Genomic DNA, 26,051 nt, shown 5'->3' with positions numbered 1-26,051 from the left:
TCAGTCTAGACTGACTGACTGACTGATTGATTGGTTCTGTCAACCCTGTTCCTTTAAAGAACCCTTGCTAATGCAAGCATTGGTGTGGTTCTTGGGAGATTTAAGGAGAAACATAGGGAAACCTGAGGTGAATGTTCAGAAACATGCAACTCAAGGACCATTGGCTGCCTACACAGAAGACGGAAGAAGGGTATGTTAAGAAAGAGCATGAGGAAAAACCCATGAATGTGTGTGACTGTGGCCTGTAGAACACAGGAACCTAGATAATATTATGTGAAGTAAAGGCACAAGACACCGAAGCTCACACACTCTGTGATTCTGTTTACCTGAACCATACATACTATGTAAGTCTGTAGACATAGCACTGAGACCATATACAGAGTCCATTAGCACAGATCACAGACCATGGAGGGCTGATAACTGGGGACATGGGCTGTTAGGAGGAAGAGGGAAGTGACTCAGCATGAGATGTGGACTCATGAAATCTCTGTTCACATGTCAAAATAAGACAGCCGATTGACTTCTTCAGTGCCATTCACAGGAATAAGAAAAAGCCTTGGGACTTTGGAGAACTGCAATAGGAAGATGTGAGCAGTGGCCTTGAGCCTGGTTTTCAGCAGGTCCCCCAGAGGCAGAAACATGAGGCCATTCCCAACAGAACTGGGGCACATGGCTGCCTCAGCCGGATCACCGAGCTGAGAAGCAGATCTGGTACGTTGGAGGTATTTTTCCAATGCCACTCTCCTTGGGCGTGAGGTCAATGTCCTTGGGAGCCAAATGGCTTGACACAGAGAAGTTCTGGAGGATGGTGGTGAAGAAGAGGAACAATTCATTTCGGGCAATGCCTTCGCCAAGACAAATGCGCTTTCCTGTGGACACAGAGAGTGATCATGTCAGCACTCGTCCAGTGTATAGCCTTTGGACTGTCAAATCCCTAAACCCATTTAAACATCCCTGCCCACTGCAATAAATAACAGTGAGTTTAACCATTAACCTATAATTCCAGTAGGAATGTTAAGAGAATTTTGCAGGAAAATGGAACTAAAAAATACCATCTGAGTGAGGTAACCAGACTTAAAAGCGCATGCACAGTATATACTCACTGATTAATCAAAAAGTATTGGAGGATACCAAAGATACACCCCAAAGAAGCTAAACAAGAAGGAATGTCTGAGAAAGGATGTTGAATCTCACTTAGAAGGGGGAATAAATAGTCATAGGAGGCAGAGAGAGGGAGGGAACTGGATAAGAGTTGAGTGCCCTGAAGGGATAAGAATTCTACTAGAACAACAACAGAGGCAACTAACCTGGACCCTTGGGGGCTCTCAGAGACTGAAGTACCAACCAAAGTGCATACACAAGTTAACCTATCCCCCATCACCACGCCAACCTCTGCACATTTGCAGCTCAGTTTTCATGTGGGTCCTGAACACCTGAAACAGGGGCTATCCCACAAGCTGTTGCCTCTCTTTGGGCTGCCTTCTCTGGACTCAGTAAGAGAGGATGAGCCTAACCCTGCAGGGACTTGATGTGCCAGGGTTGGGGGATACCCACAGGGGTTCTCCACCCTCTCAGAGAAGAAATGGAGGGAGGGGAGAGAATGGGGTACCACTGTGGGAAGGGGAAACAAAAGAGAGGAACAGCAATCTGGAATGTACAGTTAATAGATTTAAAAAAGAAAGGAAGAAAAAAAGATTAAATAAAGAAATAAACCTGAATACAAAGTTTCCATGCTTATATCCTATAGAGTCCATTAAACTAACTGAATTTGGCTGAAGGCAGCTTCTGTATGTAACAAAATAACCAAGCACAATAGTCAACTGGACTACACAGTAACTTGAGATTATACCCTTCCAAAGAAGAGCAAGTCTCAGTCACTCTTGAATTTGACCAATCCTGGGCTGCCAACTCCTCCTGCATGGCCAAGTAAGGCAGAAATGGAGCTGGCACCAATCAAGCTGTGTGTACACACCCAGCTCCTCTTATGTCTATAGACACTGCCTGCTGACACTGAAGGGTGCTGTAACTCTGAACGTGCTCTGGATCAGGATGTTAACCATTATGGATGGTTTTCATTTCTCAAATAAGTGCTCCTGATTTTTATTTCTTTTACAATGTAACAAGCTAGAATATGCAAACAGGGACAAGTGTATGGAGGCACATGCCATCTCCCCAGTGCTCACCGATAAATGCCTCCCTAGCCTTGAGACCCTACCCAGCTCATTGTGGGTTGTTCTTGCTGTTGTTTCTTAAGAAAATGATTTGAGTGTTGGCTTACAGACAATTCCCCAAGTTTCTTCCCAGGGACCTAGCAACAGCTGGCATCATCATCTGCCACAATTTACTGAGAGATGGGAACAAGGTGCAGCAGCAGCAGAATATAAAAAGGTCTGCTCCCTACCCCAGACTCCTTCTCTCCATTCCCCTCTACTCTACCCACCCCCCACTTTCTCTCTGTCCCCACGAGTTCCTGGTTGGCTTCTGTTTCTATCTTCCACTTTGCCCACTTCTCTGGCTTCACCGCTTCTCCAGGTCCCCCTTATAAACCTGGAGAAATACGCCTCCCTTACACCAGGTGTGTCTCACAGTGTGATTTCTCTGGGGGGACACTTTGGTAGGGGCCTGCCAGGTACCCCCTTAACCCTGCATACCACTGAGTTATATTTCATAATGTTGGTGCCAAAAGACTTGGGAAGCTCTCCTGGTGCTTGTGCTTCTCATGGGCCTAACTCACACACTAGGACCCTACGTCCAATACAATGCCACCTGCAACAACTACACTTTATGGCTCACAGATCACTTGCTACCCCATCCACCAACAACAAATTCTTCAGATTTCTTCCCCTCACTGTGCTGCTGTTATATTAGGACTTCAGAAGTTCAGAGTTCTAACACTCACCAATGGAGTTCTGATAAATTATAAGCCTAACATTGGTAAAACATACCACTACACGATCCACTATCATACTCACAAATTCAAGCTGTTAAGCTTGCTTCAGCTGTCTTTTAACTATAGACATAAAGATGTTTCTCATGCTGCTAAATTTAAATTTATTTTTTCATCCAGTCTTCGGCTAGAAAGGAAAAGTCCTTCTTGCCCTTTCTGCTCCATGGAAGGCTTCTGTCTTCCCTGAGTTCACATTAAAGAATGCTCATAATTTTCACAAATATTGTTTACCAAGACACATTATGGTATCTACTACCTTCATCTGCAACATGAACTTCGACACAGACTAAAAGTAACATTTCTAAATTGCATCTCTTTTGTAAACTTAAAAAGACTTCTTCAGGAAATATACTCGGCCAGGCTCACCTCTCACCGATCAAACCGACTACATCTGAATAAGTATCCCTATCAACAGCCTCAATTTCCCACCCATTACCTGTTCCAGAGGATTTTGGGACTCCCCCTCGCCAACTACCAAGACCATGGATCTAGGGGTCTTAAAGGTAAACCTAAGAAAACAGCTTTCCGCCTAACATTCTTAACTTTGTTTTCTCCCTCGAGTCCAGATGTTTACTCAAAATCTGCACCCAGCACAGCTCCAGAGGAGCTACCCACAGGTGCTCCTGTCCACCCTCACAGGCTCTTCGACTGGGCCTGTGCTCTCCTAGCCACAGATGGTTCCAGAGACCCTGGAAAGCAGTGAGCATCCAACTTTCCCAGGACTCGTCCAGCATCCCAATTTTCTTAGGGTCCCCAAAGACAGACCATCACCCTCAAAGTTAGCACAACGTAGTTTAAAGAACTGGCCGATCACACTCTTGCTCAACCTCTACCCCTTCCTAGTGCCTCATTTTTATTTAAACAAGAATGGAGAAATGTTGGTTTACAGATAATTCCACTGGACTTCTCCCAGGGACCTTTCAACAGTTTGCATCATCATCTGTCACCATTACCTGCCAGGTGCAAGCCAGATGCAGCAACAACAGCATATAAAAAGGACAGCTCTCTTCCACACGCCCCCTCCCCCGTCTCTACTTCTGCCCCCCCTCTCTCTCCACCCCCTACCATGTTCCTGGCCAGCTTCTCTTTCTGTCGTTCTTTCTGTCCTGCTCTGCCCCCCTTCCCTAAGTTCTCACTCCTCTTTTATTTCCCAAATAAACCTCCATTATATCAAATCTGACACATGATGTTATTTTCAAGGGGGAAATAACTCACTTTGGCATGAATATCATCTTATCCCCACCGGCTGCTGTGTTAAATTTCTTAGCATTGCCTTAAACACTTCCCAAAAGTCCTCCTGACCAGGACGTTCCATTAGTTCAAGACTCCCATCGTGAGGCTATAGCCAGTTTGAATGGGATTGTTCAGGCAAGGCAACTGAGATAGACTCAGTATACTAACAGGGACCTATTGCTGTTGGTGTCCCAGAGGGTGAGCCTGCCCTCTAGTATCTGGGAAAGGAATCACAATTCTGCCTCACCTGTGGAGAAGGGCATGAAAGCTTCACTCTTTTTCAGTGCCCCATTGGCATCCAGGAAGTGTTCAGGATTGAAGCTGTCTGGGTGGTCAAAGTACTGTGGGTCATGGAGAGCTGAACTCAGGATGGGGTACACTTCAGTGTTCTAGGAGAAGTTATAAGATAAAGATGTTAACATACCCTGACTCCCATATGCTAAACAGTCCATCCCTAAGAAACACAGTGCTGGAAAATCACAGACAGAATGAGGTTGGTAATTAGGAGAATTGAGTATGCTCATGGAGTAGTAATGAGGAGTAGCAGCTGGCCTCACCTTGGGAAGCAGGTACCCTCGGAACATGGTGTCTTTGGTGACTCTGTGTGGTACTCCAATAGGGACAAGATCTGAAAACCTCTGAATCTCATGGATAACTGCATCAGTGTATGGCATTTTACTGCGGTCATCAAGGGTTGGTAGCCGGTGTGAGCCGATCACCTGATCAATCTCCTTTTGGACTTTCTCTGCATAGAAAAGGGGAAGAGTAGACCTGCTTTACTGGCTTTGTAGCAATGATATTGTAGTGTATCAGCCAACAACCCAGGAAAAGGGTGCAGTAAGGAGACCCTGCTGAGAAACTGAGAGCTTTCCAGCATAGAAACAACTGTGCTGTTCTTAAGTGCCTGTCTCTCCGTGCCCATGTTTAAAACTATATTAAATCTCTCCTCCACGAGCTTCAACCTCATTTCAGACAACAAAGGGTACTACACAGGGAGACATTAGAGCAACCGTGATGAGACAAGAGTAGGCGTGGAGAAAAGCAGGAGAAATTCTCACCTTGGCAATGAGTTGACCACACACACACACACACACACACACACACACACACACACACACACAAACTTTACATGGAACTTTATATTAAGAACTTGAAGTATGTCCTCAAAAATATAATGGAGAATTAGATGCATTACTAAATTAAGCCATCAACAGATGCATGTAGAAATGAATATATTTTAAAAAGCAATGGATAAATAAATATGTGGACAGATTCTTAAGTGGATGAAAGGAACACAGTAAGCACCAGATTGTGTATTCAACTTGTAAGTCAACAGATGATTCAATTAGTGGATGAATGGAAGAATGGTTAGACAAACAAATGGGGAATTCGAGGGCCGTTTAGTTAAAGGATTAAGAAATAGAACCTGTTGATAGAAGGAGAGATGAGAGCATGAATGAACAGAAGGCCAATAGTTTGTTCAATTCTGCTGATCAAAAGAACAACACAAGTTGATTTATTGAAATAAATGAATGAAATATGTCCTTAGGTGATTAAAGAATCAATGAGTACACAAATAATTTTTCAGTTGATTTATAAATAGTTGACTGAATGGACTCAAGGTGTACGTGTGTGTGTGTGTGTGTGTGTGTGTGTGTGTGTGTAGGTACATGTGAGCATGTGTGCATGCATGTGAGTGTGAGTGTTTAGTAGGAAGATAGAAGAATAAAATAAATAGGTCTTTGGATAGATTGATGCTTAGATGAGTGAATGATTGAAGGGAAAGGCAGACGACAGGTTCATTGATGAGTGGACAAATAGATGGGTAAATTAACAAAATAAGTAGATGGATGAAGATGTGGATGGATAGAAATATGAATAATAGACTAATGGAAAGATTGGAGGAAGGAGGGAAGGAAGGAAGAAAGGAAGGAAGGAAAGAAGGAAGGAAGGGAAAGATCTACCTTTAAGTAGAAAACAACAGAAAATGAGTCAGCTGAGTGTTCATTCTCATACCACCCACACCCACACCACTGTCCTGGTTTACAAGTAGAACAAAACATCTAGAGGTCCAGATGTAAGTGTCTGTGTCTCTCTCATCCACTCAAATTTCTACATCCAAAAGGGAGCTAGAAGACTCCCCCAACAGTCCCCCCCCATGATATACCTGCGACATGGGGGTACTTGAGCATCAGCAGGAAACCATAGCGGAGTGTGGTGCTGCTGGTCTCAGTGCCAGCAAAGAAGAGAGAGAGCAGGGAGATCATGAGGTTCTCATGATGGAACTCTGTGTGGTGGTTCGACTTCTCCTGGTTCCAGGTGGGAGAGAGCAGAATGGGTCAGGGGTGACTGGACCTTTGCAATGAGAAGCACACATATCTCTGGGCACTTTCCTTCTGTTTGTACCCCTGGACATTACTAGGCCTTAGACAATGTCCCTTGGCTTCTGTCTTCTCTCTCTACTTTGTTCTTTCGTGGTTTGACATGCTCTGTCTCCCAGGCTCTCTGTTCCTCTGTGGTCTTTTCTACTTTTGCCCTTTGCCTTGGGTTTCTTCCCCAGCAAATCCCCTTCTCTTTCCCTATGTCATTTTCTCCTTGTTTCTCTGTGTTTTTATTTTCCAGATGTTCTACATCTCCTCCACTCTTTTTCTACCTCTCCTCATCATCCTCTGTGCCCTTCCCTCTTTTTCTCTGACACATCCCCATCCTTCTCTCTCACCCACCTCCTCTCTCATCCATGCAGGACTCACCTTCTCCATGCGCAGAAGGTAAGTGTCGATGAAGTCTCGTGGAGCGCTTGGGTCTAAGGTGGCCCTGTGCTTCTCCACAATATGGCCAATGTAATCGAGGATTTCCTGGAGGTTTTTGGAGATTTGTCTGTGGGCACCAGGAAAGTATTTCAGGAACCCAGAGAAGAACTCAAACACCTGTAAGAAGAACACAGGAGGTCACCTGGAGCTATCAGATCCCAAGAAGCAGGCTGTGTTCCTAGGAACAACTGTCTCTCTCCCTTCCATCCTCTCCTCTTCCCTCCCTTAGTCCTTCCTCTCTCCCTTGCTCATCTCTTGTCCCTTCATTTTCTCCCTGGTGCACATACACACACAGCATCCTATCAGACGATCGCTGAATCTTTCTCCAGCACTCTCTTGCCTTGTAGTCTCTGTCCTCTTTTTCTCTTTCCCAAACCATGACTTTGGTTTGGTTTGGTTTGGTTTTTTAAATCAACCCTCATGTTTTTCAGAGTGTCCTCAAACTTAATACTTATCCAAAGATGACTGTGAACTCTGATCACCTGTGTACTGGGATTACATATATGAATTACCATACCTGGCTTATGTCATGCTAATGAACCCAGGGATTAATGCATGATAGGAAAGTCCTGTACGCTCTTAGCTGCACAACAGCCCGTGGGTCATAGTTATCTTCATATCTGTCTGGATGGCTCTGTATTGCTAAATTGAAGTCTCTCCTCCTCACTTCCCATCCCTCCCTCTGCTCCGGGTCTCAGCCTCTTTGTCTTTCTTCCAGCCCTCAGACTCTCCCTCCTGCATCCACAAAGCAGCCTCTTGTGTTCCTCTGCTGTGGATACTCTTCTCTTCCCACCCACGGACCTGGCTGGAGAATGAACTTAGGAGGGAAAAGGTCCGGTAGAACAGCTCCAACAGGCGCAGGAACTGGCGGTCTGTGTAGTCAAAGCGCTCTCCAAACACAATGGAGCAGATGATGTTGGCTGTGATGCACTGGAAGAGGAAGGTGGGATCCAGTGGGGCTCCTGGAGGATGAGGAGGCAGGATAAGAGACATGGTATCAAGAATTGTAGAACATTCAGCTTTGGCCCCATCTCTGGAAAGCTGCTTCTTCCACTGGCTACTTAAGTAGCAGCAGCTGCTAAGTCTGCACATAGGATGCATCCAGTCCTGAATTCGGCATTGCATACAGCATTTTATCTAATTTTAATGTATTTAATGCTGTACATAAAATACAATCCTGTTAATGAAGGAACACTTCACTTGAGCTCTGGAAGGCCTCACCCTTTCTGCCCATTCCCTCTTCCTTGCTAAAAACCTTTAGATTACATTCCTAAAGCTAGTCCCCAAGGTCTATTTCCTCATTTGGCCACTTCTTCCCCTGAGGCTGACTACCAATGTCCCACTATCAAAGTATTGAAGCCCAGGAATCAAAAGCCCCTTTTGGCTCGCCTAATTAACAGGCCCAATTAAAATTAAACATCTCATCCTAACATGGGGTTTCCCCCTTTACCTTTATATATCACCATTTGGCTCATGTGCCACGTCTGTCCCCTCTATCCAGAGGCAGTCCTTTGTCCCCCTAGGACAAATAATTCTTCCCCCTCTCCCTTGCCCTCCTTTCTCCTCTCTCCTTTGCTCTCTTCCCTTCTCCCTGTTCCTCTGTATCCTGTCTTTGTCTCTTATCCCTCTCTCCCTCTGGGGCCAAACACTCTCCTTTGCACTGAGAACTGGGTCCTCAGGTGCCCTTTTCAATTTGTATGTACAGAGAGGGTAACTAACTTCAATAAAATAACACAGCTACTAGTGCCTGGGAATAGGATTCAGACCCAAAGACCTGAGAGGGGCAGCATGTACAGTGAGTCTCCATCCTGCACCACCACCCCCATCACCGTGCTGACCCTAAGATGATAAGTAACTCCCACAGTTAAAAATGATTCAGGGGAGGATTTTGGGATTGCCTGTGTGGATTGACAAGTCTCTCATCTGTGTGTGTTCCTCCATTCATTCTCCAATCCTTGACTCTATGGTGTTCAAGAACCATCAGCACCTGCTGTCTGCTGCCTTTGATATCCAGGCTCCATGATGGGCCCTCATGAGATGTCAGCCTAGTAATCTTGGGCCACTGTTGCTACTCTCTCTGACTTTCAACGGTCTGTCTTCTGATTCCTCTGCAGATCATTCCCTGATGCTCCTCAGACGTTTTTATCTGAATCTAGTTTCCTGTCTAAAACACTTGCAGTATTTCCATTTTTTTCTCTTTGTCCCTCCCCCTACCTACTTCCTCCCACTGTCTGTCCCCCTCTCTCCACCCCCCAATGACTCCTGCTCCCTTTTGTTTACTTTGGTCCCTCTAGTTCTAGCTCAGCTTCCTGGTCTCTGTGTCACTCTGCTTTCTCTTTTCTTTTGTCTTAATCTCCTGATTCCTTCTTCTCCCTTCCAGCTTCTGCAGGGACATCTCATCTCACAGTCTTCTGAGAAATCTTAAGAGATGACAAACACCAGTATGATGACCCAAACAACAGACTGTGTCACCAGTATGCCCCTGATAGGAGGTTTCTAAAAAGTGCCCAAAACCCTACCACACTGTAAAACAGCCCACCTGGCCCCTTTGCTTACTGCCCCACAAATCAGCATAGCCACAAGGGAAAAGCACAGTTCCTTGCTTCCCACACATGCATTGGACATAGACCGTGCTTTGAGACCGCTTTGTGTAACCATGATGTCCTTGAACACCATATAAAGTCAAGGATGACCTCAAATCTCTAAGCTCCTGCCTCCACCTCAGGTACACTATGATGATCAGCATGTAACATCCTGCCAATATTGTGGGGCTGGGGATCAGACTGAGAGTTATGTGTGCACCCACAGCATCAACTTTTTCTCTTTGAGACAAGAGTTGATGATATAGCCAAACTGGCTTTGAATTTCTGATCCTTCTTTCTCAGCCCCCTGACTACTGGGATGACAGGCTTGTGACACCATGCCTGACTAATATGTAATCTTAACATGGGCATCAGTTTCCTTGAATGTAAGAGCACAGCATGCTGATCACGCAATCTATTTCTCTGAGTTATTGTTGGACACTGTGAACTTCATGTCTCTTTCCCTATTTTTGTGTATTTCTCTCTCCCCTCAACAGTGTATGTTTGAATGTGTGTGTTATGTGTATGTGTGTGTATGTGAGTGAATGTATGCATGTTTATGTGTGTGTTTATGTGTGTGAGCATATGTGCATGTGTGTTTGTGTATAGGTGTGGGTATGTGTGTGAGTGAGTATGTGTAGGTGTATGCAAGTGTGTGTGTGTGTGAGTGAATGTGTGTGCTTTTGTGTGTGAGTGTATGTGTGTATGTTTATGTGTGAGTGTGTTTTGTGTGTATTTATGAGTATACATGTTTTGTGAATGTGTGTGTGAGTGAATGTGTGTGAGTGAATGTGTGTGAGTGAATGTGTGTGAGTGAATGTGTGTGAGTGTGTGTGTGTGTGTGTGTGAGTGTGTGTGTTTGTGTTTCTCTACCAATGATGTCTCTTTCTCTTTCTTTGGCTGTACACTCATGTCTCTGTCACCTTCCTTCATGCCCTTTCTCCCAGACTCACCCTGGGATTTCCGCAGTTCCTCCACCAAACATTGGGCTTCCTCCTGAATCCGTTCTTCCACACTCCTCTTTCCCATCCCAAAGTCTCTCATGGTAGCCAGAGAGAATCGCCGAAGGGCCTTCCAGCGTTCCCCATTGGCAAAGATCACACCTGAGAAAGTAGGGGAAGCATGGGTGGTCCGGTCACACAGGAAATTCAAAGAAACCTGGGTCCTTCCCCCCCCTTACGCTCCCCTCTTTCAGAATCAACTCTCTCTGTGCCCATTCTCCATCCTACATCATCCCAACCTTTGAGAGTCTTACCATATTCCTTGAAGATTGGCTCAATCACAGCGATTGTTCCCCGACCAGAGAAATCCTCAGCTTGGCCCACCAGAGCCTCCTTTATGGTGTCTGTCCCACATAGCATGACCACAGGCCTTGGTCCCAGGTGTACTGTGAACACATCTCCATATTTTTCTCGAAGCTGCCAAACATAAAGGCACCAGGACTGCGGTTAGCCAGCACAGAAATTGTTAAATTGTTAAAAAAAAAAAAAAAACACTTAGATAAAGATTGGTAAATAGGCTGGCCCTGGCCACCCTTCCTTTTCTGAGGACTTAGAAATTTCAGGGTGAATGTACACCAGAAAGGTGTCCCTTGGCTAGTTGGATGTTCTAAGCTGTACTACGCTTCAGCATGACTGTGGGTGCTGGGCTAGTGTGTGGGTGCTGGGCTAGTGCCAAACACATGGCACTGGGGAAGTAAATAAAAGAGGTTCAGAGATTCAAGAGGAACTCTGGCTGCTGTTGAGCTGGAGGCCAGCCTGGGCAACATGAAATCTTGTCTCAAAAATAAACAGATTATAGATATAATAAAGGAAAACGTAATAAAACACTTCAATAATATTAAAAATAAAACAACTCCATAAAATTGAATTGATGTTGCAATTGCTTAGGAAACACTACACTGTACAATGTAGAGGTTGGTTAAGTGTGGTCTCTTATGTGACTCATACATAAGTAACCAACTAACCAGACTTATTAGAAACTATAGGGGAAAAAATTGTGCCTTATACACAACTGAAGCTCAGGTTTGCTGAGACTATGTATCTGTTTAGATTTATTTGTTAAGATTGTCGCCAATTGGGCTCAATTTGCATATGAAAAAACTTGGTCTACTGGGCAATTCAAAGGGGATAAAAAGCACTTGGTAACAACCACCATTAAGTCCTGATTCTTTTATAAGGAAGAGCAAAATTCTTCCAGGAAGGCAGAATGACCCTGGGTGTGGTGGATTGAATAAGAATAGCCTATATAGGGCTGGAGAGATGGCTCAGGGGTTAAGAGCACTGACTGCTCATCCTGAGGTCCTGAGTTCAATTCCCAGCAGCCACTTGGTGGCTCACAACCACCTGTAATGGAATCTGATGCCTTCTTCTGGTGTGTCTGAAGACAGGGACTGTGTACTCACATACATGAAGGAAATGAATAAATCTTTAAAAAAAAAAAAAGAATGGCTTACTTACGCTTATATATTTGAATGCCCAGTCACCAGGAAATGACAATATTTGAAAAGGCTAGAAGGATCAGGAAGTGTGGCCTTGTGGGAGAAAATATGTCCCTGGGGTTATGCTTTGAGATTTTAAAGGCCCAAACAGCAAGCCCAGAGTTACTCTGTCTGTCTATAGACTAGGATATACCTCTAGGCTACCGCTCCAGCCCTGGCCATGCTGTTTTCATGCTCCTGCTATGATGATGATAAACTAAATCTCTGAGACTATAGTCCAGATACAACCAAATGCTTTCTTCTAGGAGCTGCCTCGGCCCTGGGGTCACCCTCAGTTCTAATGTCACAGCACAGCACAGAACAGTCACTGAGACCCTGAGTGACAACCACTCAAGGGGACAGCTCTAGTCTACTGGAAAAGTGATGGTGACAATATCTCTGCTGTAAGTCTCTGATTTATCTAAACCAGGCAGACTTGAAATCCATGGCTCTGTGAAATACCTTTAATTGCCCAAAGTCTAACATGGGAATGGGACCTAAAGGATATTTACAGATGATAGTGCGTGTAGGATGCTAATGCCCAAACTCTATAAAAGCTGTTAAAAATTTCTGTTTGAGGTTAGTTTCTCTAGGGTGATAGCCAGAACCAGATGTGCATTATTAAAGAGTTTTCTCTTTATTTCTCAAGTATTTGGAGTAAATTCTCACTGGTGAAAGGAGAGGGCTTAACCTGCCTCTTGAGATGTGGATGTGGATAGATACAATACATACATAGATACGGGTATGATATGGATGTGGATACAGATAAAGATCCTTGCCTATACTCTTCGGTCTAGCTGGCTCTAGAATCTCAACCAAGAACCATCCTTTCTGTGACCCAGCTTCAACCTGATCAATGCCTCCTGACAACACTCAGAGAGAATGTCCCTGAACCATCCACTGGGTTACTTGGGATGGAAAATGGATGATTCCTTGTAGTGGACCTGACCGTTATTCATGTCTACCATACAGATTGGGAAACTGCCTGGCAGTACAACCATCTCTGGGCATCTACAGGGATGCCCAGGGTCCCAGAACTATCAAATCCCTCAAGTGCTGAAAGTCATTGAATAGAATGGTGGTGTTTGCAAGTTATCAACCCTCATCCTCTTGCGTTGAAGATTTGTTCTAATGCTTTCATTCAATCATGGATCTGTGAGTCCAAATGCTGAAGGTCCTCATCCCCAATTGGTTTTGATAGATTAATAAAGATGCCAACAGCCAATGACTGGGCAAAGGGAGATGGGGCAGAACCTTAGATTTGAGTGGGCTAGGATGCAAGAAAGTAGACAGGACCACCATGACTCAGGGGAGAGAGAAGGACGAGATTTAGAGCTGCAGAGGAAAGATGATCTGAAATGTAGGAGTAAAGGGAAAATGGTTCCTGGAAAGGCTGCGCATAAGCATCCAGGGCAGCAAATTGGCCTCACCTAACCATAACTCTAACCCTAACCCTAACCCCAACCCCAACCTCAACCCTAACCCTAACCCTAACCCTAACCCTAACCCTAACCCTAACCCTACCCCTAACCCTAACTCTAACACTAACCCTAACCCTAACTCTAACCCTAACCCTAACCCTAACCCCAACCCCAACCTCAACCCTAACCCTAACCCTAACCCTAACCCTAACTCTAACACTAACCCTAAGCCTAACCCTAACCCCTAACCCCTAACCCTACCCTATCCCTAACCCTAACCCTAACCCTACACTAACCCTAACCCTAACCCTAACCCTAACCCTAACCCTAACCCTACCCTAACCCTACCCTAACCCTAACCCTAACCCTAACCCTAACCCTAAGCCTAACCCTAACCCTAACTCTAACACTAACCCTAAGCCTAACCCTAACGCTAACCCCTAACCCTACCCTAACCCTAACCCTAACCCTAACCCTACCCTAACCCTAACCCTAACCCTACCCTAACCCTACCCTAACCCTAACCCTAACCCTAACCCTAAGCCTAACCCTAACCCTAACCCCTAACCCCTAACCCCTAACCCCTAGCCCCTAACCCTAACCCTAACCCTAACCTCTAACCCCTAACCCCTAACCCCTAGCCCCTAACCCTAACCCTAACCCTAACCTCTAAAGCCTAACCCCTAACCCTAACAGGGCAACAAAGTTGAAAGAAGAGTTAGAAGGTATTGACTCAGGAGCACCAGAGGGGAAAGCATGCTAGCCATGGCAGGCTGAGAACTGCCAAGCCTTTGGGCAGTCAAGTTATTTCAAAAATAAGCTTGTGTGTCTGTGTGTGTGTGTGTGTGTGTGTGTGTGTGTGTGTGTGTGTGTCTGTGTGTGTCTGTGTGTGTGTGTCTGTGTCTGTGTCTGTGTGTGTGTCTGTGTGTGTGTGTGCATGTGTGTGTGTGTGTGTGTGTGTCTGTGTGTGTGTGTGTGTGTGTTTCATTCACAGATCCAAAAAGCTGCTGAGCAGATGTCTGGAAGCACAACCCACAGAGCATAAAGCAGAGTAGCTACACTCACTGATAGACTCTTGTAAAATTTAGCTCACACCAGATTTCCGTGCAGCAAACAGAAATAAAATGCTAATGGTCAGTGCCCTGTGCTGTTTTTGAAATAGTGCTAAGAAAAAAAAAAACTATGCATGTTTGATTTACGTGTGTTTGTGTTTTGAGACAGGATCTCACTATGCTTGCCAGATTGGCCTAGGACTCACTACGTTGTTTAAATTGTCTCAATCTGTTACTCTCCTGCCTTCATCACTGAAGTGCAAGGGTTGCAGATGTAAGACACACTTATTCCTGAATGTGTTTGTTCTAAGTGTTTTTCGATCCACAGCTGGTTGACTCTGCGAGTGGAGAATCTGCCTTTGTGGAGAATCAGCTATGACTCTTGTAGCTGATTAATTAACCGGATTACTCCTAGAAGCCTTCTTAAAATCTTACAAGAAGTAGCACTGGTAAGTCCACACCGAGGGATATCATGCAATGATGAAATAACGTATCCATCAGACTGATGATGGAAATGATCACCAGCTTAATATTGGCAGAAAAGCAGATTCTGCTTACGTTTGCTGTTATCTAAACAAAGTTTGAACACAGGTAAAGCCAACCCATTGTGTGAGAATAGTGAGATGGTGGTAACTAGAGGGCATAAGACAGGGACCAACCTTAGCGTTAACTGAGCTGGACATTGTGATAAAAAATATGTTCAGTTTGTACATTTCCCAGGTTGCTTTTCTCCTGTAGTTCTGGCTATGAGTTACTTCCAGCCAGTGAAGACTGGAGAAAGGTGAAAGCTGCATGACTTCTCTCCAGCAGGGAAGAGCTACACACTAAAAATAAAGCTTTAGTTTTGCCCCAGGCGTGTCATTCTCAATCAGGTGCCTGCATACTGTGGGATGATCTTTTTCTCGTGTTGTGTTGTGTTGTGTTTTCATTTTGGTTTTGGTTTTTTTCCTGCTGGCAGGAACAGTACCTTCCTGGTCTGGTAAAAGCCTTATCCTCACTTTGCTCTTTCAGTTCTTCCAATGTTCAAGTAACTCAGATCCTTCAATAAATAGACTTTGAAATGCCAAAAAAAAAAATATGTTCAGTTTGAAAATTCATTAAGCGGTACTGGTTTTAAGAACAGTGTTTCTCAACCTGTGGGTCAAGACCCCTTTGGGGCATAAAGGACCTTTTCACGGGAGTCCACTAAGAACAAGCATAGATATTTACGTTATGGTTCATAACCGTAATTGAATCTTAGAAGAGCCGCTGCCCCTGCCATTTACTCTCGAATGATGGCCACTTAGCTATGAAGCAATGTCTTGTAAATAATCAGTGGTTGTTATCTCAGATTCATGGGCTGCTTTTTTCTTGGGAATTTCAGGCCCTTAGCCTCACTTCAATCATAAGACATTCCTGGCAAACCTGGAATTCTTACAATGACTGTGTTTGCTTAGGTAATAGTTCCCTGAGACTACAACTAGATCACATAAGAGATCTTGGTATGCAGGAATAGACTTGCTCAAAGGCCTTTTATGTAACAATCAATAAAAGGCCTTCTATGAAGCTGCTAGGACATCATTTTATCAGAGGCTGATTCTCCCTGCTCCTTTTACTAAACCTATTACTCTCAGAAGTGTTTTTCTTTCTCCCACATAACTCGAACCACCAACACATAACCGAAGCAAAATTACAGTTATAAACAATAATTTTATGTTTGGGGGTCACCACAACCTGAGGAATGTATTAAAGTGTCACAGCATTAGGAAACCTGAGCATCACTGCTCTAGAGCAATGATCAACTTTAAAAATACTGGATCTCAAAAGTTATAACTAGAGTGGCTGAAGAGATCATACAGAAGTTAAGCTGTCAGGCAGAGGACCTGGGTTAGGTTCCCTCCACCTGCACAGAGGCTCACAACTATCTTCCAGTCCACTTCCAGGAGATCCAATACCCTCTTTTGACTTCGGCAGGCACCAGGCAAACACAAGGTAGACAGATACTCATGCAGGCAAAACAGTCTTATACACAAAATTAAAGTAAATCTAAAAGAAATAATTTTCAAGGCACAATTGAAGCTCAGTGACCCGGAGCACTTGCTGCCCCATCATAATGACTGGGGTTTGCATTCCAGGACCCAGTTATAAGCTTGCTGTCCCATGCACACCTATAACCCTAGCTCAAAACTAGAAGTGGAAACAGGATTGTGGGGATTGCCCATTTCCAGCCTACCTGAGAGAATGCCGAACCCAGGTTCAGGGAAAGACTCTGCCTCAAAGGAATAGACAGAGAGTGATAGAGGTCAAAAATGCCCCCATTTGACCTCCAAGTACTGGGTGCATGCACCAACATACAAAGTACACTTACATTCAAGTAGACACTAATGATGATGATTGATGATGATGATGATGACTATGATGATAATTGTTTTGTTTCAGACCCAAGGACAAAGGACTGAGGTACATACTTATTTTACATATCAAAGCAGACCTGGCCTCCAAGTTCTTCCAGTATCCTTCAGTTCCTACCTGGCATGCCCTGCCCCCAACCATGAATTTTCCAGCCAAGTGTCTGGGCTTCCCTTCCCCAAAAAGCTCCTCCCTATGTAATCCTAACATTTTGTCTCCCTCCTCCTCCTCCTCCTCTTCCTCCCCTTCCTCTTCTTCCTCCTCCTCCTCCTCCTTTTCTCTCTCTCTATGGGTACGTCCTTATTATCTTTCTTTTCTCCCCACCCTTACCCATGGCAACTTCCCTAGCATCGGTCCTTGGGGCTACCCCAGAGCAGTTTCCCAATAAGCCTACCTTTAATCTAACCTAATCTGGCTTGAATTGGTTCGTTTCACCAGTGGAGAAATAACATATCTATAACTAATTGAAATTCTGTCCAAATTCTAGGAAGCACCTGCAGAACTATCACCAGGCAAGACTCAGGCACCTCTTACCATGGGGACTGCCTCCTCTTCTGAGTCCTGACTCGGAAAAAAAAATGTGCCTTTTCCAAAACTTCTTTCTTTCACGTATTCTTTCAGATGCCAACCAAAAGCTGGGTTTTCCCCAATGCTGAGTTTTTCCCTCTCTTTTTCCTAAGCTCCCCCCACTTTTTCCTCACCATGTGGCTGCTTGCAAATAGCATAGATTCCTCTAATTTTCACTCCTATCTTCATCTTCCAGCAGTTGCCAAGATTTGCTACTTGCCTACCTTAGTGTTTTTAACCTCAAACTCTAGTAAGATTGCCTTTGTCTAGTTCTACCACTGCATTTCTTTCTAACACCAGTTTCCATGGTAGCAGTGGGCTTTCCCTGATGACCCAAATGAAACTCTAAAGAAAATCCTCTGAAGATTAAAAACGAAAAAAGTGGCCACACTGAGGGACCTTAGGATCCACCTGAAGGGAACCCCAGGCTCTGATGTCAGCTATTCCAACAGTTATTACAGCACCTGAAAATACATCTCAGGCAGACCGCTCTTGAATCAAGCCTCAGGAGCCAGACTTAAAAGCCTAAGGAGGCGTCCAATTAGCGGAAAGGAATGCCTGTTCTTGTGAGCCTACCACAGGAGTATAATGAGTGTATGAGTTTTGTGCCTGGGTGTTTGTAAATTCAACAAATGAGTGCAGTGCCCTCAGAGACCAGAAGAGGGAGCCAAAGACCTCTGAAACTGGAATTAGGACAGTTTTGAGCCATGGTGTGTGTGTGTGTGTGTGTGTGTGTGTGTGTGTGTGTGTGTGTGTGTGTGTGTGTGTCTGTTGGAAATTGAACTTGGGTCCTCTAGAAGAGCAGCCAATGACCCTAACAGACATCTCTCCAGCACCTAATTTGTACATTTTAAAATGCCATGTGTCCTGACTTCCCCTGGTCCTCTGCCTAGGGTTTGTAATGTTTGCAATGACTATGTATACTCATGCCTGCTCCCAGCAGCATGGGATCACTGCCTCTTCTCTTAAGGATTCCGGTTTGCTTCTCCCCACTCCTCTCTTGCCTCTTGTCCATCATGTCTCTACCGAGACTCCAGTCAGGAACTTGTTTTCCTCCCTCCACTTGGATGTTAAAACCACTGATTCATTCGAAGGGTCCCTGTCACACTTAATAACCCCACCCAGTAGGAAAATACCAGGTAAGCACCCACTCACATTCCTTAATGACAGAGTGATCTCTTAAAAAGAGATGATGAGATAGGATAAAGAAACTAGTTACCCTGGAGCAAGAACCCTGAAGGCTAGAGTTTCAAGATTATCCTCACTGGATGTCAGGAGTGCCAGACAATGTTCTGGTTCTTAGTTTCTCTTCCTCCTCCTTATCCACATCCTCCTCCCCCCATTTCCTGCTCCTCCTCCTTTGATTTTGCTTATTTTACATGTGTGGGTGTTTTACCTTCATGTGTGTCTGTGCACCACATGCATGCAGTACTCACAGAGGCCAGAAGAGGGCATCAAATCCCCTGCAGCTGTTTGCAGAGTGGTTATGGGCCCTTTATTTGGGTGCTGGGAATCAAAACCAGGTCCTCAAAGATCAGCCAGTGCTCTTAAATGCTGAGCCAGCTCTCCACCATCACCACTCAGTTTCTTCTTATGTCTTTTAAAGGAGCACTTCTTTCTACAGTTACGTGTGACTGAAACTTCTGTCCAGACACAGGTCACCACTGGACAGCTTTGGAAATGGGTCTACAAACCACCAAACTGCATCCCATTTCCAAAATTATTTCAAAGTTCCCATTCTTGAGAAGATAATGTTAAGGAGTCTTAAAAGCAGTTTACAATACTTTCACTCCTCCCTCTTCCCTTCTGCCTCCCTCTCTCCTCTCTCCTCCCTCTCTCCTCCCTCCTCTCTCTAGTCATGAGTGCAGACATGATATTCTTACCTGCTCCAAAGATTTGTCTCCTCCCTTAAGAGTTAATTAAGATGGCCCTATCAATCACCTAGCCATGAGACAAGCCCTGGGAAGACTGACTCACCTACACCATAAGGAGATGGGAGGAATAATCTTTCCCTGCTGAGAGGGCGTGTTTATCTTTCCCAGGAGGCCTGCCCTTGGTGTAGCTGCATGGAGAACTTCTGTCGGCAACTTTTCTAGCCCTCCCTCAGAAAAATCATCACTTGTCCTTCTCTTTCTTGTTTCTCTGCTTCTTCTGGATCTCTATCAAATGCTGGATCTGCTTTCCTTTATACTCTGTGCTTTTTCTCCATTTCTCTGAAACTAGACCTCTTACACACACTCTTTCACCATGTGGCAGCCCGAAAACAACATGGAGTCCCCTCCTTCTCATCTCCTACTTCCTCCTCTGGCAGCTGCCAAGATAAACAAATTGCCTGCCTTGTGTTTTCCTCTCAAATCCTAATAAAATCATCCTTGAACTTCAAAATGACGTAAAGACTTAGAAAAGCAAACCTTTTTAGTTGAATGTTTTTAGTGCAAAAGTTGGCAGTGGTTGGAAGCTAACCCTTAGGCTTGTTTCTCTACTCCCGGCCAACAGAATTTCATCACACTTTAAAAATCATTCTCGGGGTTGGGGAGTTAGCTCAGTGGTAGAGCACTTGCCTAGCAAGGGCAAGGCCCTGGGTTCAGTCCCCATCTCCGAAAAAAAGAAAAGGAAAAAATCATTCTCAATAACACATACTTGATTAAAGCCCACATGATAACTTACAACAACACAGTCACCTGGGAGAGTAGCCCTCGGTTTCTTGAGCCACAGCTAAGGATTCCAGAGAACATTCCAGACGGCATACCAGAAAACCCAGGCCCATCAGTACATGAGCAAAAACAAGTATTTGGAATTGAGCTAGAACTCATGGAGCTGACATGGCCCTTATAAGCTGCTGTATTTGAGTCAGGCTCCTGGCTCAACCACAGCATGCTGTGGACAGCCAAGCTGGTTTCTCCTGGGGTTCCTGGAACACCACCACTACTTGGTATCCAAAGCTATCTGTCTGGACCAGCTGCCCTTTGCTGTTGCCTGTTCCATGTACTATGCCTTGAACATGCTTTAAGTGTCCTCCATGAGTTCACATGCTGGAGGCTCAGTCCCCAAAGTGATTGTGATGAGAGGTGGTTGAGGCTTCAAGTGCTGGAGCCTAGCGAAAGGCATTGGATCTTCAGGGCAGATCCAGAGAATACCTCAATACTGGACAAGCAGAGAGGGTTGGATGCTTGGAAAATTGATTATTAAAGAACAAGGCCACAACACATGGTTAGCCCCTTCTACATGTGACAGATTCTCTTCTCTCCTCTTCACTATGTTGTGACACATGCAGAGGGTCCTCACCAGAGGCTGGACCAAAGGAGTACTTGATCTTAAACTATTGATGTGCATGATTATTAGCTAAATAAACCTCCTAGCTTTTGATTGTCATTTGTGTGTGTGTGTGTGTGTGTGTGTGTGTGTGTGTGTGTTTGTGTGTGCGCGCGCGCACGCTACATGTTTGTGGGTACTCCCAAAAGTCAGGGGGAAATGTCAGATCCTCTAGAGATGAAGGTACATTCAGTTGTTAGCTGTCCTATCTGGACACAGGAAACCAATCTGGACCCTCTGGAAAAGCAGCAAACATTCTTAACCCCTGAGCCATCACTCTAGGTCCAAATACTTCCTTATTTTAAAAAAGACCTCTTGCTTATTGTTATAACAATAGAAAACAGACAAAGGCACCAGGAAACTCTATGTTGCTGGTTTAGGTGGACCGTTTCTCGTCTAACTATTTTTCATTTCAGTCACACCTGTTCCTCCTTATGACCCCAAAATTCAACATCTACCACTCCTCCACTACATCATGCTCTTGTTCACCCTGACTTGCTCCTTCCTCATCTGTTCCTCGTTGCTCCCCAGAAACAGCTTCTTTTCCCCCCTTTATTCTCAGTCCAGAGAGTCTTTGGGAATTTGATTTTATATCTTATATAAACCTTTATGGACCTTCGGATGATCTTAAAGCTCAATTGGTATAGGAGCTGGAAAAACAGCTTGATGTTTAAAAGCGTTTGCTATTCTTTCAGAGGCCCTGGGTTCAATTTTCAGCACCCACATGGGGCTCACAACCTGTAACTCATTTCCAGGGGATCCTACACTCTTTTTGAGCACCAGTAATGCACATGGTGCACATGCAGGCAACACTCATGCACAAAAAATAAGAATAGACCTTAGGGGGAAACATCCTCTTCTTTTGCCTGTGTTCGGTATCATCCAGGTGAGTGGGTGACATGTCTAAAACTCTACGTGTTTATTCTATATCTCTAACCATACTGTCACCTCTTGGGTGTCATGGATGCAACCTCACTCTTTGATCCTGCCACAATTACTGCTATGCAGTCAAGCATGGAATTTATTATCGTTCAAAATACATAGTGAGAAAGGCAACCAGACCAAAGCATCACAGTTGGTATGGGATCTGATTTCCTGCCAACTGCACATTTCCCAGACCCTAAGAGCCCTGTGTGTTTATGACATTAAGATCACTGCCATTAAGACGGAGCAGAGACTAAGGGAACGGCCAACCAATAACGAGCCCAACGTGACACCCATCCCATGGGCAAGCACCAATCCCTGACACTGTTAATGATACTCTGTTGTGCTTGCAGAGAGGAGCCTATCTAATTGTCATCTGAGAGACTCCACCCAGCAGTTGACTACAACAGGTGCAGAGACCTGCAGTCAAAAACTGGGTGGAGCCCTGAAGTCTTATAGAAAAGTTGGGGGAAGGATTGAGGGCCCCAAATGGAATAGAAACTCCACAGGAAGCAGACCAACACAGTGAACTAACCTGGACCCTTTGGAAGGGGGTGGTCTCAGAGACTGAACTAGAAACCAAAAAGCATACACAAGCTGGACCTAGGCCTAGCACATGCATAGCAGAGGTGCTGCTCAGTCTCCATATGGGTCCCAAACAACCAGATCGGGGGCTATCTCAAAAACTGCTGCCTGTCAATGGGATATGTTCTTCTAGCTGGGCCACCTTGTCTGGTCACAGAGGAAGAGGGTGTGTCTAGCCCCACCCAGACTTGATGTGTTAGGGTGGGGAGGATAACCAGGAAGCCTCCACCCCTTCAGAGGAGAAGGGGAAGGGATAAGGCACACCCAAATTAATTAATTAACAAATTTAGTAATTAATTAATTAATGGGAAGTTAACATGGGACTTTGAGTGTCCCCCGAGTAAGTTAATAATTAATTAATTAATTAATTAATTAATTAGAAAATATCACCTTCACTGCAGGGGAAAGATGCTGCATTGTGGATGCTACCACCACTCCCTGGAGGTCTGTGGGCTGTGGTGGCCCTGGCTGGGAGAGGGAGTCAATTACTTTTTGGGATAGTCACTCTTGAGTTCAAGTTATGACAAATAGTCCCCACCGGTGATCAGGAAGTTGCCAGCATCTCACCTTTCATTCACCAACCCTCCCACCTGAACCTAGAGCTCAGAAAACATCCATCCTTTGTCTTCATACTAAGCGATCTCCAAGAAATAAACTCCACATCAACCCACCCCTGAACAACCCTAACTAAACTTGGTGGGTAAAAACCAAAAGGGACATCAAGGTAGGAAGAGAATGTTGGCCAAATGAAGGGTTTCTGAGGCAGAGAGAGGGAAAGGAGGAAGGATCACAGATGTCAAGATCCAGTATATGTGTACATTAAATTGCCAGTGGATTTCTTAAAATAAATCAAATAGGATGTTGGCTCAACCTTTCTCACACATGGGATGCATGTGTTTAAAATACATGTGGCAGGGTGAAGTGACACACTTGTCATTTGGAGGCTAAGGCAGGAGAATCATGAGTTGGGAGCCAACCTTTAAAAAAAAACACACACAGAGACCCCGTGTCAAAAATAAATTAACATAACTGAATTTGCCATTGATGTTGGGGAGCAGGAATCTTTTAAAAGCTGGGAGTAACAAATACAAGGTTCAAGAGTATAATCTCCACAGCCACAGCGGCAGACAAAAGGGTAGATCGCTCAGATCTCAGGTAGGATCACGGATACTGATTATTAGTAAGTAGCAATTAAACATGAAACTCCATGTACGAAGCACCAACATAGAAGCTGGTAGGTAAATGCCAAGCCAGCTGCTGGAATAAACATTCCCACCCATCCCTCCTCCTGTCCTGCCTCTCTTTCCCTTTGTCCTGGAACACCTCTTGTTGGCAGAAGCAAACCTGAATGTTGATGCCTCTGCTATTTTTCTTTCTCTTCTGGAATGGACAAACCCCAAGGAGTGAAATTCTACCGCTTATACCTCAACACCTCTACACCGCTCGCCCTCTAAGTACAGTGCCCCCACACAATTCCAACATAGCAAGATTTGCCATCCACCACAATAAGCATCTTACCCTCCCCTTAGCAACCTTCTCACCTGAACCTACACCCTGGAAGGAGTCCCTTGCTCTTCCTGCTCAGTGACCTCCAAGAGGAAACAAGGGAACCTCCAAGAGGAGGGCCAGGCCCTGTGAATGTCTCACCTGCATGAAGGAATTGAGGAGGCCCCCTCTGTCCAACTGCAGGAGGTTCCCCAAGAGGGGAAGGGGACGAGGTCCTGGTGGGAAGTTGCCACGGGACTTTGGGTGTCCCCTGACTAAGAGTAACAAGAAGCCCACGAGGAGAGCAAGGAGGAGCAAGATACTGGGCTCCATGGTCCTGGTGTAACCACGGTAGACTTCAGTGCATGCTCTCCAGCAGGATCTTTTATGCTGAATCCGCCCCTCCACTCAGTTATGCAACTTCAGATGTTCACGCCTCCTGCTTTAGCTATTCACTCCTCATTCCCTTACCCACACCATAGATGTTGGCAAGGACACCACGAAACAGATACACAGGACAAAAGGGCACTGGGACTTAGGCCTCTTGTTTTATGGGGATGGGTGTGCACTTGTCAGCTCAGTTTTGTCAGCTCTGTTTACTTACTAGGGCATGGGATTGTGTGTGTGCGTGCACGCTATATGCTTTTTCTATGTGAAAGATCATTTCTGATATAAACGTACAGATGTATATTTCTTTGTCTGAGTCTAGATGCACTGGGTGGTCTATTCTTGCATGTCTAGGGTGTATTTACATGTATAATCTTAAATTATGGAGGCTTCTCTGTATGTTCTTTGTGTCCTGGGTACATGTGATTATGTTTGAGTTGACAAGAATAGTATCCCATGATCCTGTGCTTGTCTCTGTCTGTTGGTTCCCTGTCCCTGTCTTTGAAAAGTCTACAAATGCAATTTCTGCAGAGTCCCCATTTCACTCTCTGGCCCATGGTAGCCAGAGATGGGAGAATGCAGAGGAAAAGAAAGGAAAGGCAAGAGATTCAGGAGCAGGGAGGCTCAGGAGTCAAATGGAGAGAGAGGCTGAAACCTGGCAGAGAAGCAGTTGGGGCCCCTGGGTCTCTGGGTTAGCTAACTTTTGTGTCAACATGATACAAGCTAGAGTCATTTGAGAGGAGAGAACTTGAATTGAGAAAATGGATCCATAAGATCACACTACACGCAAGCCTGAAGAGCATTTTCTTAATTAGTGTTTGCATGAGGGAGGGCACCACCCACTGTGGGAAATTCCACCCCTGGACTTCTGTAAGAAAGTCTTGGGTTCTGTAAGAAATCAGGCTGAGCAAGCCCTAATGAGCAAGTCAGTGAGAAGCATCCCTCCATGGCCTCTGCATCAGCTCCTGCCTCCAAGGTCCTGCCTTGTCATCCTGCCCTGACTTCCTTGTTTGACAAACTGTAAAGTGCAAGCAAAATAAACCCTTTTCCCCAAGTTGCTTTCTGCTGTGAGGTTTTATCACAGAAATAGTGAACCTAACAAAGATAGTCTCTGAACACTGTGTCTAATGACAAATGGTTCCCTTCATCCTTCTGATTTGTTCATAGCACAGGAAGTTCTCTGACCTCCCATCTTGCTAAAAGGAATTGAACATTCTTCACCAGCCCACCACTACAGTGATAACATTAATCTATTCATAATGTGTTCTATTTGAATGTGAAATCTGTCTCAGAAGTTCATGTTTCAACACTTTGTACCCTAACTGATATTATTGGGGTGGGGGGGTGGCAGGACACTTAGAGGAAAAGCTTGCAAGAAAGAAGCAGATTGTTGATCAACCTAATGAGTCACAACTCCACTACATATAAACATATATCCTCTTCGTCCTCCTTCTTCCATCCGCCATATAGAGAAACAACCACAAGCTCCCACATCTAGACCAAAGCCCCAAATGTCATACCTCCCCTGCAATGAAACTAAGAAAAAATAAATCCTTCTTCTCAGTTGCTTTGTATCACAGGTTAGCTTTGAACTCCTGGTCCTTCTGCCTCTACCTCCCAAGTGTAAGAATTACAGGTTCGTGATACCATATTCAACTATCTGTTCTGGGTCTCCCTTTACAGCTCAGACTGGCCTTTAACTTGAGGTCAACTTGCCTCAACTTCTGAAGTAAATAGGTTCAAACCATCAAACATTTTAAATGCATTGGTTGGACTCTTCATCTGTTTGTCTTAGACAAGGTCTCCCTATATATCCCAGGCTGGCCTTGAATTTATAATGTTCTCCTCTGGCCTGTCCACTGCTGGGACTACAGATATG

The 26,051-nt window shown here is 44.9% G+C and overlaps 1 protein-coding gene across 2 annotated transcripts; it reads right to left on the bottom strand.

Moving 5' to 3' along the window:
- Positions 1-301: 301 nt before the first annotated feature.
- Cyp2b1 (cytochrome P450, family 2, subfamily b, polypeptide 1) lies at positions 302-24,145 on the bottom strand. Of its 2 annotated transcripts, XM_087612875.1 has the most exons (10): positions 23,948-24,145; positions 22,691-22,768; positions 10,828-10,990; positions 10,526-10,675; positions 7,792-7,952; positions 6,931-7,107; positions 6,348-6,489; positions 4,738-4,925; positions 4,428-4,569; positions 302-869 (listed from the first exon to the last, which is right to left on the bottom strand). In XM_087612875.1, exons 1-10 carry the CDS (start codon positions 24,116-24,118, stop codon positions 688-690), a joined length of 1,554 nt encoding a protein of 517 aa, XP_087469001.1. In that variant the 5' UTR covers positions 24,119-24,145; the 3' UTR covers positions 302-687.
- Positions 24,146-26,051: the final 1,906 nt, after the last annotated feature.

Source organism: Rattus norvegicus, chromosome 1, assembly GCF_021556685.1.
Source record: "Rattus norvegicus strain SHRSP/BbbUtx chromosome 1, alternate assembly SHRSP_T2T, whole genome shotgun sequence".
NCBI lineage: Eukaryota > Metazoa > Chordata > Mammalia > Rodentia > Muridae > Rattus > Rattus norvegicus.
The sequence above is the reverse complement of the archived record's forward strand: the minus strand, read 5'-3'. Positions and strand labels throughout refer to the sequence as shown.

What these genes read in the sequence shown, in the direction of transcription:
- Cyp2b1 (XM_087612875.1), bottom strand. Translation starts at nt 24,118, where the DNA reads ATGGAGCCCAGTATCTTGCTCCTCCTTGCTCTCCTCGTGGGCTTCTTG. An exon ending in ACCTTCTGCGCATGGAGAAG is followed by an intron (nt 6,490 to 6,930) that starts GTGAGTCCTGCA and finishes ACCTGGAACCAG; the next exon opens with GAGAAGTCGAACCACCACAC. An exon ending in GAGGGTACCTGCTTCCCAAG is followed by an intron (nt 4,570 to 4,737) that starts GTGAGGCCAGCT and finishes AACTTCTCCTAG; the next exon opens with AACACTGAAGTGTACCCCAT.